Source organism: Pipistrellus kuhlii, unplaced genomic scaffold (assembly GCF_014108245.1).
Source record: "Pipistrellus kuhlii isolate mPipKuh1 unplaced genomic scaffold, mPipKuh1.p scaffold_m20_p_3, whole genome shotgun sequence".
Classification (NCBI taxonomy): Eukaryota; Metazoa; Chordata; class Mammalia; order Chiroptera; family Vespertilionidae; genus Pipistrellus; species Pipistrellus kuhlii.
In genome coordinates, this window is record NW_023425529.1 from 45550668 (window position 1) to 45566136 (window position 15469).

The 15469-nt window shown below is 44.5% G+C and overlaps 1 protein-coding gene across 3 annotated transcripts; it reads right to left on the minus strand.

Moving 5' to 3' along the window:
* Positions 1–2183: 2183 nt before the first annotated feature.
* ATP5MC2 (ATP synthase membrane subunit c locus 2) lies at positions 2184–8853 on the minus strand. 3 transcript variants are annotated; one of them, XM_036455328.2, is made up of 5 exons: positions 8669–8853; positions 6281–6338; positions 4641–4715; positions 3933–4126; positions 2184–2445 (listed from the first exon to the last, which is right to left on the minus strand). In XM_036455328.2, the coding sequence occupies exons 1-5, from the start codon at positions 8836–8838 to the stop codon at positions 2331–2333; spliced, it is 612 nt and encodes a 203-aa protein (XP_036311221.1). In that variant the 5' UTR covers positions 8839–8853; the 3' UTR covers positions 2184–2330. The 3 variants fall into 3 exon arrangements, with proteins under 3 accessions (XP_036311221.1, XP_036311222.1, XP_045443989.1); XM_036455329.2 differs by lacking the exon at positions 8669–8853 and adding an exon at positions 8169–8331; XM_045588033.1 differs by lacking the exon at positions 8669–8853 and adding an exon at positions 7305–7322.
* Between the last annotated feature and the right edge of the window lie 6616 nt (positions 8854–15469).

Below are 15469 nucleotides of genomic sequence, written 5' to 3' on the forward strand. Positions count from 1 at the left end.
ACCTTCTCGGCTAAAACATAGCACTCCTCTACCCCTTTTTGTTGGCGACCTGTGTTGCCATCTCTCTTGGGGCCTGAAAGAGGATCCAGATTGCCTGCCTCCTCTTAAAGAAATTTGCTTTCAAGCTTCTTGCAGCACATCTCATCATTCACCTCAAGAGAGAACAAAAACACGTGGGCCACCAAGCTGTGCTGTCTCCAAGCACCTACTTGTTAGGGGTTAGCTAGATTTAATCCCAAAGAGGGTCAAGGAAAGAAAACAGATTACTCTGATCTGATGACTCGGGAAAGGTATGGGCGACTGAGGCTACTACTAGAGGTTCACACCCAGGGGACCCCAACAAAAAGAGGGGTATTCCTGATTTCCAAATATATAGATACCTTCCACATACTCTTGACTGGAGGAGTTTTTGTGAGGTCCATTTTGAGCCCCACAGACCAGAATAGTTATTTGGGGATAGAATAGCAATCTGAAAGCCAACTGTAGATAGGATTCCTATCAACCCCTGATCACAACAGCAAAAGGGCAAGGGTGAATGGTTTGAGGTGACCTGTTTCCTGCGTATCTGTCTACCCTGGGATCAAGTCTCTGCCCTGGGCTTTAATTTTATAGTATTGATTGAACTAAAAGAAAACACATTTTGGTGATATACATTATCATTTCTGAAAAGATTTTACTCAGTTATTTCAAACAGATGTAAGATAAAGCTTAGTGTAAGTTGACCCAGCCTTTAGAAAACATAATTCTTTACCAAACCTGATACTAACTCCACTGTCCAGAGTCCCTATTGATGGCATTTTAGTTTTTTGTTGTTGATTTAATCCTCACTGGAGGATATTTTCCCCATTGATTTAAAAAAAAAAATTTTTATTGATTTCAGAGAGGGAGGAGAGATAAGAAACATCAGAGAGAATCATTGATTGGCTGCCTCCTGCACAGTCCCTACTGGGGATTGAGTCTGCAACCAAGGTACATGCCCTTGACCAGAATTGAACCTGGGGTCCTTCAGTCCACAGGCCAATACTCTCTCCACTGAACTAAACCGACTAGGGACCTATTGATGCGTTTTTAAAGGAAAATATTTGTTTGCTTATTTTGTCCTTTCTTTCTTGGGAAAATAACAAATTCTAGAAATACAAAGATGAACAAAACATACTCTTTGCCCCAAGAAACTTGACAATCTAATATGGAAGATAAGGCATATACAAATCCATAATTTATCATAGACCATATAAACATTGTAACGGATGTGTTCTATAGTCCTTTATGAGTTAATGTACATTTGACTGATAGTGAATGAAGGAAACCAGTTAAGAGCTTCATGGAGGAAGAGGTAGCATTTAAGCTGTCTTTCAGAATAACAGGGAGAGTTTGAAAAAAAAGTAAGCCAAGATTCAGAGAAAAAAAGCAGAGATGGTCAAAGGGCAAGGCCTGAAGATAGGATAAGGACAGGAACACGGGGAAAATATTTAGAAAATGACAATTAGTTCACTTTTGGTAATGTATGGGATAAAACATTGAGCTGAGAAAACTGAGGTCAGACTGCTTTTTGAATTGATAAATGGTAAAACCAGTTCTATGCTTGAGGATTGACTTGGCAGTGGTGGGTAGAAGTAAAGCTGAAAGGAAGAGACTAGAGGCAGGTTATTTATGAAGTTACTGCAACAGACCAGGTTGGTGCCAATGAGGGCCTGAGCCAGGACAGCCACAGTGGAAACAAAGACTATTAGTCATAATTTTAAGCCAGCACTTAAGCTGCCACTGACCTAATCATCTAAGGCAGTGGTCAGCAAACCACGGCTCGTGAGCCACACGCGGCTCTTTGGCCCCTTGAGTGTGGCTCTTCCACAAATTACCACAGCCTGGGCGAGTCTATTTTGAAGAAGTGGCGTTAGAAGTTTAAAAAATTTGGCTCTCAAAAGAAATTTCAATCGTTGTACTGTTGATACTTGGTTCTGTTAACTAATGAGTTTGCTGACCACTGATCTAAGGTAAATAACAGGCCATGGCAGGTGAAAATTATTAACTAATTTTAATAAAGCTGACCATGACATAGCTTGAAGAACAAGGGAGGCCAGACCCATGTTGAGTTTAGAGTCATCATCACCCTTGAGGCCTTATACTCTCACCAAGGCACTCAGCCAACTGTGGAAAAGAAATATACACAGGAGACTCAAGAAACATCTTATTAATACAGTATTTATTTGTCTTCCTTTTGTCAAACCCTGAGCCAACCACTTTCCCCAGGCTGCCTGGGAGGTATAGGAAAAGGTGCATACAGGGCAGACAAGACACGGGAAAAAGAACTATGGGAGGTGGAGACAGCTCCTTCACATGGCGAAGAGGATGAGAAAGGCCACCATCAGGCAGAAGAGCCCCATGGCCTCTGAGAGGGCAAAGCCCAGAATGGCGTAGGAGAAGAGCTGTTGCTTCAGAGAAGGGTTCCTGGGAGAAGGGAAGAAAAAAGACTCAATTTCTAGTCCACATAAAGAAAAGCATAAACATCAAAGGTGGGCTCAGGGAGAATTCATCTCCTCAAGCTCATCTTATGAAACAGGTTTCTCAGGGTGATACTATCATTCCCAAATTCTTGACCTGACTCATCAAGGGCTCTAGAGACTAAATGAGGGGAGTGGACAATCCAAAATTGTAATAACATGGCCCAAGCACAAACATTACCCCTCTACTGGGTCACCCATGTCAGGGTCATAACTTAAGACCTCTGGGCCTGGAACTTACCTATCGAGGGCCCAACCAGGATGGAAGAGGTATCTGGAGGGGCATGATCTATCATAGTATTTTCAACCTTTAAACAGCAGAACCCCCAAATAGAAAATATATAAAAGCCAAAATGCAAAGGTAAAAAAAAAGTGGGGGACTGTAGTTTGTTTGACTGGTCTCTCCTTCATTCTTCTAAGACAGTCTCTGGGGCTTACCCTCAGAACCCTAGGGCTTTAAGGGCACAATTAGAAAAACACCGTTCTAGAGGACAAGGGAGTCTGAGGAAAACACTACCTTCTCTCATTTCAAAATAGTCAAAAGATTTGGGACTTTAAGAAGTTATACAGAGCCTATGGGGTTTAGATGATATGAATCAAAATGGTATAAAGAACTCCCAACTCTGAAAGCCAATATATAATTTCTATTTCCCTTCCTCTGTCATCTCCGGAAGCCTTCATGGTAAAGTAAAGCAACATCAGCTTTGAACAGAATTCTGGACACAGAAGCAGTTAGGCTTCTTGTTTCACACAAACCTTAAAACAAACTCATTTTCTCAAAGACATTAAGAGAACTTGAGGGCCTCTAGAGAATTAATTTAGTTTTAACAGCAAGGTGCCCAGAATTGGTGGGGACCAAGCAGTCCCAAGTGTCAGGGAGCAGTGGGCCTGGCTAGGAAGGCAGTTTTCCCAGGAGTGAGAGGGGACTTCTCGGGGATGGGGAGAAACAGCAGTGAAACGCTACTGACTCTAGAGGGGCTCTAGACCAGGGGTAGCAAGCTTTTTCTGTAAAGGGCCAGACAGTAAATATTTAGTTTTTGCAGGTCAGATATGGTCTCTGTTGCCCCCCCCCCCCTTTTTCCCATGACCCTTTAAAAAAATGTAAAACCTATTCTTAGCTCAGCTATAAAGAACAAGTTATGGCCCCACCCACCTTAGTTTGCCTACTCCTGCTCTAACCAAAGCTGTTCAATAACGTATATTTGCACTGTCTAGTAGTCACTAGTCACACATGGCTACTGGGCACTTGAAATATGTCCAGTGTGACAGGAAAACAAAAAACTTAAACTTGGTGTACTTTTAACTGAAATTTAAAATCAAATAGCCACATGTGGCTAGTGACTACTATATAGGATAATGTAGCTCTAGATCCCTAAATTTTTCTGTCCGAACCTTTGGAAAACATATCAGAGACCAATGGAGGGCCCATCTTACCTGGCATAACCAATGATGAGGCTCCCAAACACAGTCCCAATTCCAGCCCCAGAGCCTGCCACCCCTACTGTGGCAGCCCCAGCCCCAATGAACTTGGCTGCTGTGTCGATGTCCCTTGAAATGGCACTGGTTTGGAAGCTGCGGCTAGAAACAAGCGAGGTCAGGGGACGTGGGGCTGCCAAGCTGCTGCGGCTCTGTGAAGAGGAGAAATATAGGAGATAACATTTTTAGGAATCCCCTTTTTGCTTTGCAAACTTCTGTAAACTTAAAGAGAGCTTTATGCTGTCAAATCCCATCCCCCCACAAACAGAAAATCTTTTACTTTCTAGAAAACTTCCTAAAATTCTGCCAAGGAAAACCTTTTAATATAAGAGGTAAACTTCAAATACCTTTAAAATTCAAGTATGGTCGGTTTCTAAGATCAAAACCCTAGCCTGTGCTTGGTATGTTCCAAATGAAATCTGTAAATTAGGCCAAGTAATGGCAGTCATCAGTAGCACACATAAGCATGTGCTACCAATGCCAGGCTGGAGCACTAGAGCATATATGCTACCAACTGTTCTGCATCTCCATCTAAAACCAATGGCCTCCATCCTTCACTAATTTTCCCGTGATGACTGCCCCCAGCACTCCCCCTACTGGTTCTTCTAGGTAAACCCCCACACTCCCTTAACCCAAACCACAGGCCCAACTCCACCTATAAGGTACCTCATCTGTCAGTGTCTCTGGTCGTTTCAGCACCACTGCAGACATTGACCTGCTCAGCTGAGAGGTGCTCCTGACCTAGCAGGAATGACACAAGGACAAGAAAGTCAAGAAAGGCTCTGGAAAGGAGTTTCAGAACAACCCAAAGTTGTTATTCAATGCTCCTTTCATTCTTTCAAACTTAAATCAGAACGCTGGGTCATTCTTTTACTTTTAGCTAATTCTAGATTGAAGAAACTCATCATTTCTCTCTTGCTTCCCAGGCTTCTCCTTTGCTTAAGAGAAGGAAATCTACTTTTTAAGGGGCTACCTTCACTGTATCCTTCCACAGGCCTTGAGAATGGGAAAGGATATAAGCCTCAGAAGGATTTGCTTCACTCAATAAGAGATTTATGTTGGTACTGGCTAGCCCATAAGAAGGAAGCCAATGGCTGGAGTATCTTTCCCTAAATACATCCTTCTTCTAAAGATAGGCACAAAGATCCAAGCTCTAAATTCACCGCCTTTCTAAGCTCAAGCCAGTATCTCCAAGGCAGATAGGGTGGTTAACAGCCAGGACTTTAATCAGATATATCTAGATTCATCTTACTCTGTAATCAGCTGTGTGACCTTAGGATAATCACTTATATCTAAGCCTGCTTTCTCATCTTCAAATGGAAATAATCTATTTCAAGGTTGACTTGAGGAGTAAAGGTTGTGTAGCCCTAGCTCAGTGGTTGGCAAACTCGTTAGTCAACAGAGCCAAATATCAACAGTACAACGATTGAAATTTGAGTCAAATATTTTAACCTTAAACTTCTTCTAACGCCCCTTCTTCAAAATAGACTTGCCCAGGCCATGGTATTTTGTGGAAGAGCCACACTCAAGGGGCCAAAGAGCTGCATGTGGCTCGAGAGCCGTGGTTTGCCGATCACTGCCCTAGCTGGTTTGGCTCAGTAGATAGAGCATTGGTCTGCGGACTCAAGGGTCCTGGGTTCAATTCAAGTCAAGGGCAGGCACATTGGTGTTTTGTTTCTTGGTCTTTCCCTATCTCTTCCACTCTCCCTAAAAATCAATGGAAAAATATCCTCGGGTGAAGATTAACAAAACAAAAAAAAGATTGTGTATACAAACTGGTAAACTCAAAGCAAGGCCTAGTATGTGCTCAATAAATAGTACCCACCAATAGCATCACTTCCACCATTTAATAATTTGTAATTTCTTCCATGCTAGTGCTTCTGAGTAAAAGATTTTTCCAATGTGTATTTACATGTATGTTAGCTTCCCACCCAAATTTAAGCTCTCAGAGGGTCTCTTAGCCATGGCTCTCGGACAGGACAAAATCCTGTGCACAGTGCATACTCAATGCAAGTTAGGCAATCTACTTTATGTTTACCATTTCTGGCTGGGTTCCAGGTTACAGACAGTTTTAGGGTTAGAAATAACCTGATCTCAATCTAGATTCTCACTTAGACTCTTCTAAGATTGTTGGACAAGAAGAATTAACTGGCATCCAAAGGATATGGGGCAGGTAAACATTCACTGTCTTTGTCAGGCTAGCATAGCAAAGGATCGTCACCAGCCCAACTGTCCAGAACAAGGTGTTGCAAGGAAGAGACAGAATGCCCCTCTTGAAAAGTCTCCTAGAAAAGGCAGGTACTCACCAGGGAGGGAGTGGAGACAAACTTGGTGCAGGCGTACATTTTCAGGGGATGAGGGGAGCTGGAATTACAGAAGCACATTGTGAACACTGTCCTTGCTCACCAAATGACATTTTTATCCGCATAAAGGGGGCTCTGGAAAATTTAAATGGCCCAGAGAGCAGAGTGACTGACCTCAAGTCTCAGAAGAGATGGAATCAGAACTCTGAAGGCAAGATTTCCTTATAATCAACAGACTTCCGTGGTCTGAGCAAACAGCCACTTGGTCTGTTTTAAGACCCATTATTTACTTCCATAGCCTAAAGAGTTGGGGTTGTCAAGAGGAAATTTACTCAATGTCATTTGCCCAAGTTTTCTCAGTTTCTATTCAAAAGGAACCCTTTTTAAGACCTCATTACCTAAGCCTAAAAAAGTTGCCCTGTAAAGACTCTTGGGAATTATTTGCAGAAAGCCAAAACACTGGAAGGGTCACCAATGATTTTTTAATTACCTTTAAGCATTTGATTCTCCATTTCCTCTATCAATTAACAGGGCGAAGAAGATCAATGAGGAATTTTGCCATTACTCTAATTAGCAACAACTGTTATTAAAGTTTTCATTTTCACCATCACACTAAGGGGCATTCAATTTTGTATACACAAGATCTAAAACAATGCTGACACTCTGTAGGTGCCTAAGTTGGTAGAATTGAACTTATCTAAGAGATATACGGGTGAGTTAAACATCTAAAGGCAGGGTTTTTCCAAGGGAGGCAAAAGGCCCACCTGAACTAATTATCTAGGTGTAAGGATGTGTGTATGTATTAAAAATGCATATTCTTGGGTCTCACCTTAGCCCTTCCTGGTCAAGATCTCTGGGGTTAAGGCCAGCACCTGCATTTCAAACAAGCTTCCCAAGTGATTCTTATCCATACTAAAGGCACCGTCTAACAACCAATCTTAAATTATGACAGTGGTAAAGCCAAGACTTTAACTCTCCTTACTAATAAATGAAAGCTTTATAATATGCTAAAGGTTAAAATACTCACTGATTGCTTAGGCCTGTTAAGCGACACTTCCTTAAAGGAGTTGGACTCCTAGGTTACTCTTCTGAATCCAGAATCTTTTAAAGTTACTTTTAGATTAATGGAGGACTTCAACTCTTATCCTGTCAAGAACTCTCATTTCTGCCCATATTTAACTCTAACCTAACTTTGTGCTGAACTATTCGGATTTTCTTGGGTCACATCCAAAATTCCTTTAAAGCTTAAAAAAAGGGAGGACTGGTTTTCCCCAAGGATTAAACCTCAATTATCATCATTTGTAAAATGCAGTTCTTAGGAGATTAAATGAAATTACTTATGTAAAGAGCTTCATGTGGTCAGGCCCATAGACCACACCCAAGGGTGACAATTGAGGGAGCCTGCAACAAGCGTTCGCTCCCCTGGCCACCCCGCCTGGCAAGTCTGTAACTGCTAGCCTACCACACCCCAGGCAACGGGACCATCCGGAACCAGAGGACCTACGTCAGCACAGGTTTCCTCCTCCGTGCAGATCAGTCACTGAGTTACTGGACTGCTCACTTCACCATTCCCTTTCTTAACCTTTCTTTTTCCTTTTGAGGGCAGAGCCTAGGGACTCTCTGTAAGCCTTTGACAAAAGCGGGCAGGTGCACCTTATTCCATGCAGATCCTATCCTACCCTTCTGGGCCTGCTGCCTCCAATAGAAAACCTCACTATCAGTCTACTGTGTGTTCTTCCCCCCCAACTTCACTGAAGAGAAAGGAAGAGAGCGGTCCTGGAAGACAACCAAAGGTTCCAAAATCTCTTTTCTGCGATAGATCTCTCAGATCACAGCCTGAAGGGGATGTTTTGACTGTTTTGTCCACTTCTACCACGTTCACGGTTTACTTTTTTTTAAATGGAAGGGTGCTGACTAGAGGGGTTGGTGGCTTTGGATGATCCACTATCTATCTCCATGGCTCGGCACCTGCGGTCCTGAAAGTCTGGAGGTTTCAGGATAAGGAAGGCACGGAGTAAGGATGAGAGGATACAGCAGAGATTGGAGGGGAGACTCTCTGGGGCTGTGATAACTCTGAGAAGGCACGGGGGTGAGAAAAGAGCGTTTGTAAGGGCTGAGTCACGACAGGTGAAAGGAGCACAGCGGCATGACTCTCGCCAGCTCCAGCGCGCCCTCCCACCACGAGTCATCCAAGATGGCGCCGGGCCCGCGCGGTTGGAGGTCAGCGGCACACGGAAGGGGCAGATCTTAAGACGCGGGGACACCGGGAGCCAGGAAGGGCGTGAGGACACGGGTGGGAGCATGCAAGGGACGGGCCTCAAAGCAGCCGCGCGAGGGAGGGTACCCCGCGCGCGTGCGCGGCGCAAGCGGGCGCGAGGGCCCAAACCTTACCTGCTCCCAGTGCAGAGAAGACAGAGAGGGGCGGGGGGGTTGGAAGAGCGACAGGAAGGCTCGGCGCATGCGCGGCCCGGACCAACGAGTCGCTCCGCCGAGGATAGAGTGACTGCCATGTTGCGGCGGCTCAGGCGCCACAGCGCCGCCTGCCATCTCGGTGGCGGCATCCGGCCAATCGCTCCACCTGGCGTTGTAGAGAAGGAACTGCAGGCGGAGCGGACTGAAATAAGGCTAACTCCGCCGACCCTTTATGCGGCCTGTGGTACGGTCTGCACAGCATTTGGGATCTTGGACTCGCGCTCTCTTCCCGAGCATGCGTAGTCACATTGAAAAAAAAAAATCTACTTAGCAATTCAGTGTTAAATAGCATACAATCAGGATTGCGGTTCAGTGCCCAAAATGTAGCGGGGTTCTTGCGTTGTTGCCCCTGGAACTCTGGCAAACCTGTTCAATGGGGAAATAGCAAAACACCCCAGCTATCACTGGTGGCTTTGCTTTTATCTCCCCACTTTCCCCCCCCAATTCCAGTGATCAGCCACGAGGAAACTAGCATCAGCGAACCAGAAGACAGGGGCTAAAGATGCTGGGACTCAAGCTCCTGACTCTAACGCTTGAAACTGACCTGCAGTGAGGTTGCGAGGTCACGCCAGGCATGCCCATTCTCTGCCCAGGCTTCTGAGACCAGCAGACCCCCAGTGAAGTGCTCTCATGAAGACCCCTCAGCTTTCCCCTCGCCCTGTCCTTCCACGGGCCGCGTAAGGAAGTGGGGGCGCCACGGCCCCCCTTGCTTCCTCTGGGCCCCCGTCTCCCGCGGGTGTGAGCCTCTGAAGAGGCGGTGCAAGGCCTGCCCAGCGCCCCCCTGTCCAAACCCCGGCGTCCAGGCGGCGGGCGTGCACGCAGCACGAGAAAGACGGGGAAAGCTCACCAAACCCCGTAAAAAAATAAAAAATAAAAAGAATGCTGCGGCTGTAAATAAAGCCAAATCCACGGGCCTCGGAGGGGCCGTTTGTCCTCCCCTCCTTGGCCTCGTCCTTCCCGCCGCCCCCTCCCGGCTCCCGGGCCCCGCGGCGCCCCGGCCCCGAGCTCCTCCATTTAATCGGATTTGGGAGAAGGGGAGGATAAATCACGGCAGCAGCTTTACGGTCCCGGAGGAGAGGCGAGCCGCAGCCAGGCACACCCCGGCCGGCGATAAAAACCGCCGCTGAAAGCCCACGGAGCAATTTCCCGGGACCCCGAGCGACGCCATTACAGGAATGTAATTTTGCCCGGATGAGGCCCCGAGTTTAATTATCCTCGCGGAGGAATTTCAATGTGGCCAATCCATCTTGCAGGCGGGCGGCAGAGGGATTTATATGGGCCCGTTATTTCACACCGATCCTCCATCTGCATTTTTATGGCCCCAGCTCCTGAAAGGGGGGCGGGGGTAAGGAGCAGGAGAGACCCGAGACGCGGGCGCAGGGAGCGGGTGGGGGCACCTCCCTCCCTCCCCAAAGCCGCGACTCCAGCTGCATGAGGATTCTCACGGGTTCCCCTGAAACCCCCCATCTCCCTCCAGGGCCAGGGGGTGTCTTGGGGGTACGAGGGTGAATGAGGAATGAAGCCGGAAGCCTTTCGAATCAATCAACAGGTATTTACCGAGACCAGGCAGGGCTGGGCGCTGCCGGATGCTGAGGAACAAGGGAAGGCAGGCAAGCAAGGGGCCCCTCGGGTCCCCAGACACCCCCACTCCGTCCCTACGGAATGCCTTTGAGCCCGCAGCTCCAGGTCCTCCGAGGCAAAAAAGTTCACGCTTCTCAGGGCCGCTACCACCAAACTGTTTTGCAGCTATTGAGGGACACTATTGACCCTCTCAGATACCGCTGACAATCCCCAAGGAGGTGTGGAGAAGGGGCTCTGAGGGGGTAACGCTGGCTCCTCTCAAAAGCTGTTACAGCTTGCCATGTCCAATCCCCCCTTCCTCCCATTCACCGGGCCCTGGATTCAGACAAACCTCGTTTCTCAAATCTCGGCGTGACCTTGGGCAAAGCTGGTTAGCCCCTCTAGATGGAGTCCCTTCTATGTGAATGGGGAATAATATTAGTGCGTACACCACAGCGAACACTGGGGTAATAAACGTGAAGCTTTTAACAAGGTGCTTGGAACTCAGAGTGTAGCTAATGCTAGTAATAGTAGTAACAGCATTATTATTACTATTAGTGTTAGCATTGCCATTCAGTTCTGCACTGCTCCTCAAGAGGCGTTATTACAAGGTTCTTTCAATGCTGGTTGAATATACTCAACTGTAACTTAACTACATTTTTTCTCCTACATCCATCATCCAAAACAAGTGATTTGACATGGCTGGTGAGTGAAGATCTGGGGGGAAGGCTGAGAATCCTGGGGGTTATTGCTACTAGGTCCGAAGCCAGCTGTTATATCAATAAGGGAACAATGAGATTACAAAAAGTGGACAGAGGTATGTGAGTGAGTGGTGGGAAGATCACTCAGGAGAACATGAGCAAAGGGCCTAGGGATTTTCTTTACTAAGGACTTGGGAAAGAGTCCTTCTCTCGCTTCAATGAGGGGAAAACGGTCCAGGAAGGAAAGGGTGTGGAGCCAGAACTATCCTTCCCAATCAATCCCTTCCTTTTCCTACCAGACCATGTAACAAGGTTGGTCTGATTGGCCAGCTTTTCTAATGACTCTTGGTGGCAGATTCTGACTGGTTAGCAGCTTCCCTGCTCAGCAGTGACGAAGAAAGGAGATTGACCTTTTCCTTCTCAGGATTGGTTAACACATCCGGGCTAGGGACTCGTTTTATTTGACTGGGTAGGCGAGGAGGGAGGTCCAGCACCTCTCATACAGATATTCTGTGTTCTTTTCCACAAAGGTCACCAAGAAAGAGTCTTGATAGGTTTATGCATGTTTGCTTTTAGAAAGACACAGTCGTTTAGTGAAGAAGAATCAAGGGAATCATGCAGACATGCTACAGCTCAATTTGAAACCCCAAACAGAGGAAGGGATTCACAGAGAGAAACATAAGAGGGGTAAAAAGGGAGAGAGAGAGACTAGGACACAGGGAAATACAAAGAAAAATAATTGCCAGAGAGGAGAGGAGGTGTTTGCATAATTTGTTTTTCATTCCTGATGGTTTAAGATGAGGCTACTTTGTGATGCATTTTGCTAGATGCACATGTTGCCAGCACGCAATGGAAAGAATAGCTGACTTGGAGGCAGGAGACTGGGAGTCAGGTCCCAGCCTTGCTACTACCTGAGTAACTGCACGTTTCTTCACCTGCCAAAGCTCCAGTTTCCGCAGTTGGACAGCGAAGTAGGTGATTTCTAAGGTTCCATCCAGAGTTAACCTTCTAGGAGTCCCTTTCTTTCTGCTAAACAAGGATTTTGTACAAGTCAAAGGGGTACCTTTGCACTGCCAATAAGGACTATTCTTAGGTCTTAAATCCTCTGTTTGTGATTGCTAATTTCAAGCCCCTAAGGCTGGCTGGATTTTACACGTTCTCGTACTAAATCAGTTTCTTGGGACAGCAGAACAGTGAAGCCATCAATTAGCAAACCAACTTATTCTGAAAACAGTAAATGAAGGAAGGAAACGGATCCTTAGTGTCCAGGCCTCTGAGGGAGAATTGGGGGCAAAAGGATGGCCAAACACATTTTTGCTGGGGAAGAATCTAAGTTCTTCTGAATTTGTAAGGTGAATTTGTACAGGTCCTGTATGTTTACCTAGAAGCCATGATTGAGTATCTATGTGAACAGATTTGGTCCCTGCCATTTGCAGGTTCCCAAGCTGAGGAACACACACAGACAAAACAGAAAATAAAAGTCATTGTGATATATTGTGAAGAGCTATGGGCAGCAAACTACAGTTCTGAATCTAGATTTTAGAAACTAATTCATCATATGACTTCAGGAAAATCACCTCCCCTTTATAGAATTTCATTTTTTTTTCTCTTGCAAAATGTAGGAAAACACTAGGTGACTGTTCTCTTTCAGTTTTAAATATAAATAGCATATATTTGTCCTTCTTAGTTTGCCCTTGTCTCCTATGACTTCAATTAAACAACCAATATTTATTGAGTATCTACTGTGTGCAAGATATTGTGCTACATATTGAGAATAAAGAGGAAGAAATAATCCCTTTATAAATTTATAGTAAGAAAGATGTGTACATATATAAATGTGGCAAAATTTAATAGGTTCGATGGGTAATAGGAGTTGAGGAGGCAGTGTGACATTCAGCTATAATGATTAAGGGGCACCATGAGTAAAGTAGGTATTTTTCTTCTTTTTAGAAATCATGAAGTATTTGAATTATAAAAGTTTTAAGTAACGAGCCCTACCTGGTTTGACTTAGTGGATAGAGCATTGGTATGCGGACTGAAGGGTCCCAGGTTTGATTTCGGTCAAGGGCACATGCCCAAGTTGTGGGCTTGATCCCCAGTGGGTCATGCAAGAGGCAGCCAATCAATGGCTCTCATCATTGATGTTTCTATCTCTCTTTCCCTCCTTCTTCCTCTCTGAAGTCAATAAAAATATATATATTTTAAAAAGTTGCAAGTAATGAATATCATTTATTCAACATATATTTATTGAGATCCTATGTGCCAGGCACTGTCCTAGGTTCTGGAAACATAGCTCTGAACAAATCAGGACAGAAATCCCTTGCCTTCCCAGAGCTGACATTTTATATAAATCACTAGAGGCCCGGTGCACGAATTCATGCCCCAGTGATGTCTCTCAGCCTGGCCTGTGGGATTGGGCTGAAACAGGCTCTCTGACATCCCCCAAGAAGTCCTGGATTGTGAGAGGGTGCAGGCCAGGCTGAGAGACCTCCATCAGTGCATGACTGGGGCTAGGGAGGAACCATGGGAAGGTTCCAGGACAAATCTGGCCTGTCTCAGTCCTGATCTGCAGGACTCCAGCAGCAAGCTAACCTACCGGTTGGAGCATCTGCCCCCTGGTGGTCAATGCACATCATAGCAAGGGTTGAGCTGCCTTAGCATATCATTAGCATATTCTGCCTTGATTGGTTGAACTGTTGACCAGACACTTAGCATATTAGGCTTTTATTATAAAAAGGATGAAGCATAATAAAATGGACACCCCTTAAACCACCCCTAATTCAAGAAAAGAAGAGAAAAAAAAATACTAGTTCCATGGGGCAAGAGGGGGTTAACATGCTGCTCTCCTATAGTAACCCCTGAATTTTATGTTTACCATTTCAAGGTTTTTCTTGATATAGTTGACATATATTGTTTATTTTGGGCTCCACCCTTTAAAAAACATTCTAAAAGTGGTATAATATTATTTTTAGACTTCTTTTTTTGCTCTTTTATTTAACATTTTGTTTCTAATATTCATCCATGTTGATGTAGGCAGCTGTAGTTTATTCATTTTCATTGATGTATAATAGTCCACCAACTTATTGATTAACTACCCTGTTGATGAGTAGTTAAGTTTGTTTCTAGCTTTTTGCCATTACAAACAATGCTTCTCAAAACATTTCTGTACATGTCTCCTGGTATACATGGACAATAGTTTCTTCAGGATATATATATATATATATATATATATATATATATATATATATATGATTGTAAGATATGAAAATCTTTAAGTTTTCTAGATAATGTCAAATTGTTTTCCAATATTTATACCTATCAAAGTATATAACATTTCAGTTGCTACCCTATCCTTACCAATTTTGGTATTTAGTCAATCTGTTGAATATAAAATTATATTTCATGGTGGTTTCAATTTCTATTTGCCTGGTTATTAGTGAGGTTGAGCACTTTTTCTTTTCCTTTTTTTTTTTTAAAATATATTTTATTGATTTTTCTTACAGAGAGGAAAGGAGAGAGATAGAGAGCTAGAAATGTCGATAGAGAGGAACATTGACCAACTGCCTCTTGCACACCCCCTACTGGGGATGTGCCTGCAACCAGGGTACATACCCTTGACTGGAATCGAACCTGGGACCTTTCAGCCCGCAGACCAACGCTCTACCGCTGAGCCAAACCGGTTTCGGCAGGTTGAGTACTTTTTCATATATTTATTGGTCAATCATGTTTTCTCTTCTGTGAAATGCCCATTTGTGTATGCCTTTTGCCTTTTATCCTATTGAGTTATTTGTCATCTACATATTGATTTATAGGAATGTATATATATAGCCTAGTACTGATCCTTTGTTAGTAGCAGCTATTAGTGAGGTTTAAAGGATGGATGGTTTCAGTTCCAGCTCAGAGTCCTATTTAGTTGAATTAATTAATTCTTAATTCATTCATTAAATATTTATTGAATGTCTAGCCAGACATCATGCTAGACACTGAAAATACAATCCCACATTTATTCACCCTTTACCACTTCCAAAATCTAGTTGGGTCCAAGCCACTGACATCTCTTGCTGGACTAGAATAGTCTTTTAGCTGGTCTTCCTGATTCCAATCTGGCTTTGCCATAGTCTACTTTCCACACAGTAAGTAGCTACAGTAATATTTTAAAATGTAGGTCAGAAAATGTAACTTAAAACCTCCCAATAGTTTTCCAGTACTCACAGAGAAAATGTCAGGGTTCAGCTACACTAGACTACTACTGATCCTTAGACACACCAAACTTATTCCCACTCAGGCCCTTTGCTGTTTCCCCTGCCTGGAACATTCTTCCTCCAAATCATGCTCATTCTCTCATTTCATTTAGGTCTTATCTCAAATATCACCTCCTGCCAAAACCAGTTTGGCTCAGTGGATAGAGCATCAGCCTGCCGACTGAAGGGTCCCAGGTTCGATTCCTGTCAGGGCATGT

What these genes read in the sequence shown, in the direction of transcription:
- ATP5MC2 (XM_036455328.2), bottom strand. Translation starts at nt 8,838, where the DNA reads ATGCCGCCACCGAGATGGCAGGCGGCGCTGTGGCGCCTGAGCCGCCGC. An exon ending in TTGTCTCCACTCCCTCCCTG is followed by an intron (nt 4,716 to 6,280) that starts GTGAGTACCTGC and finishes CATTCCTGCTAG; the next exon opens with GTCAGGAGCACCTCTCAGCT. An exon ending in CTCATCATTGGTTATGCCAG is followed by an intron (nt 2,446 to 3,932) that starts GTAAGATGGGCC and finishes CCCTTCTCCCAG; the next exon opens with GAACCCTTCTCTGAAGCAAC.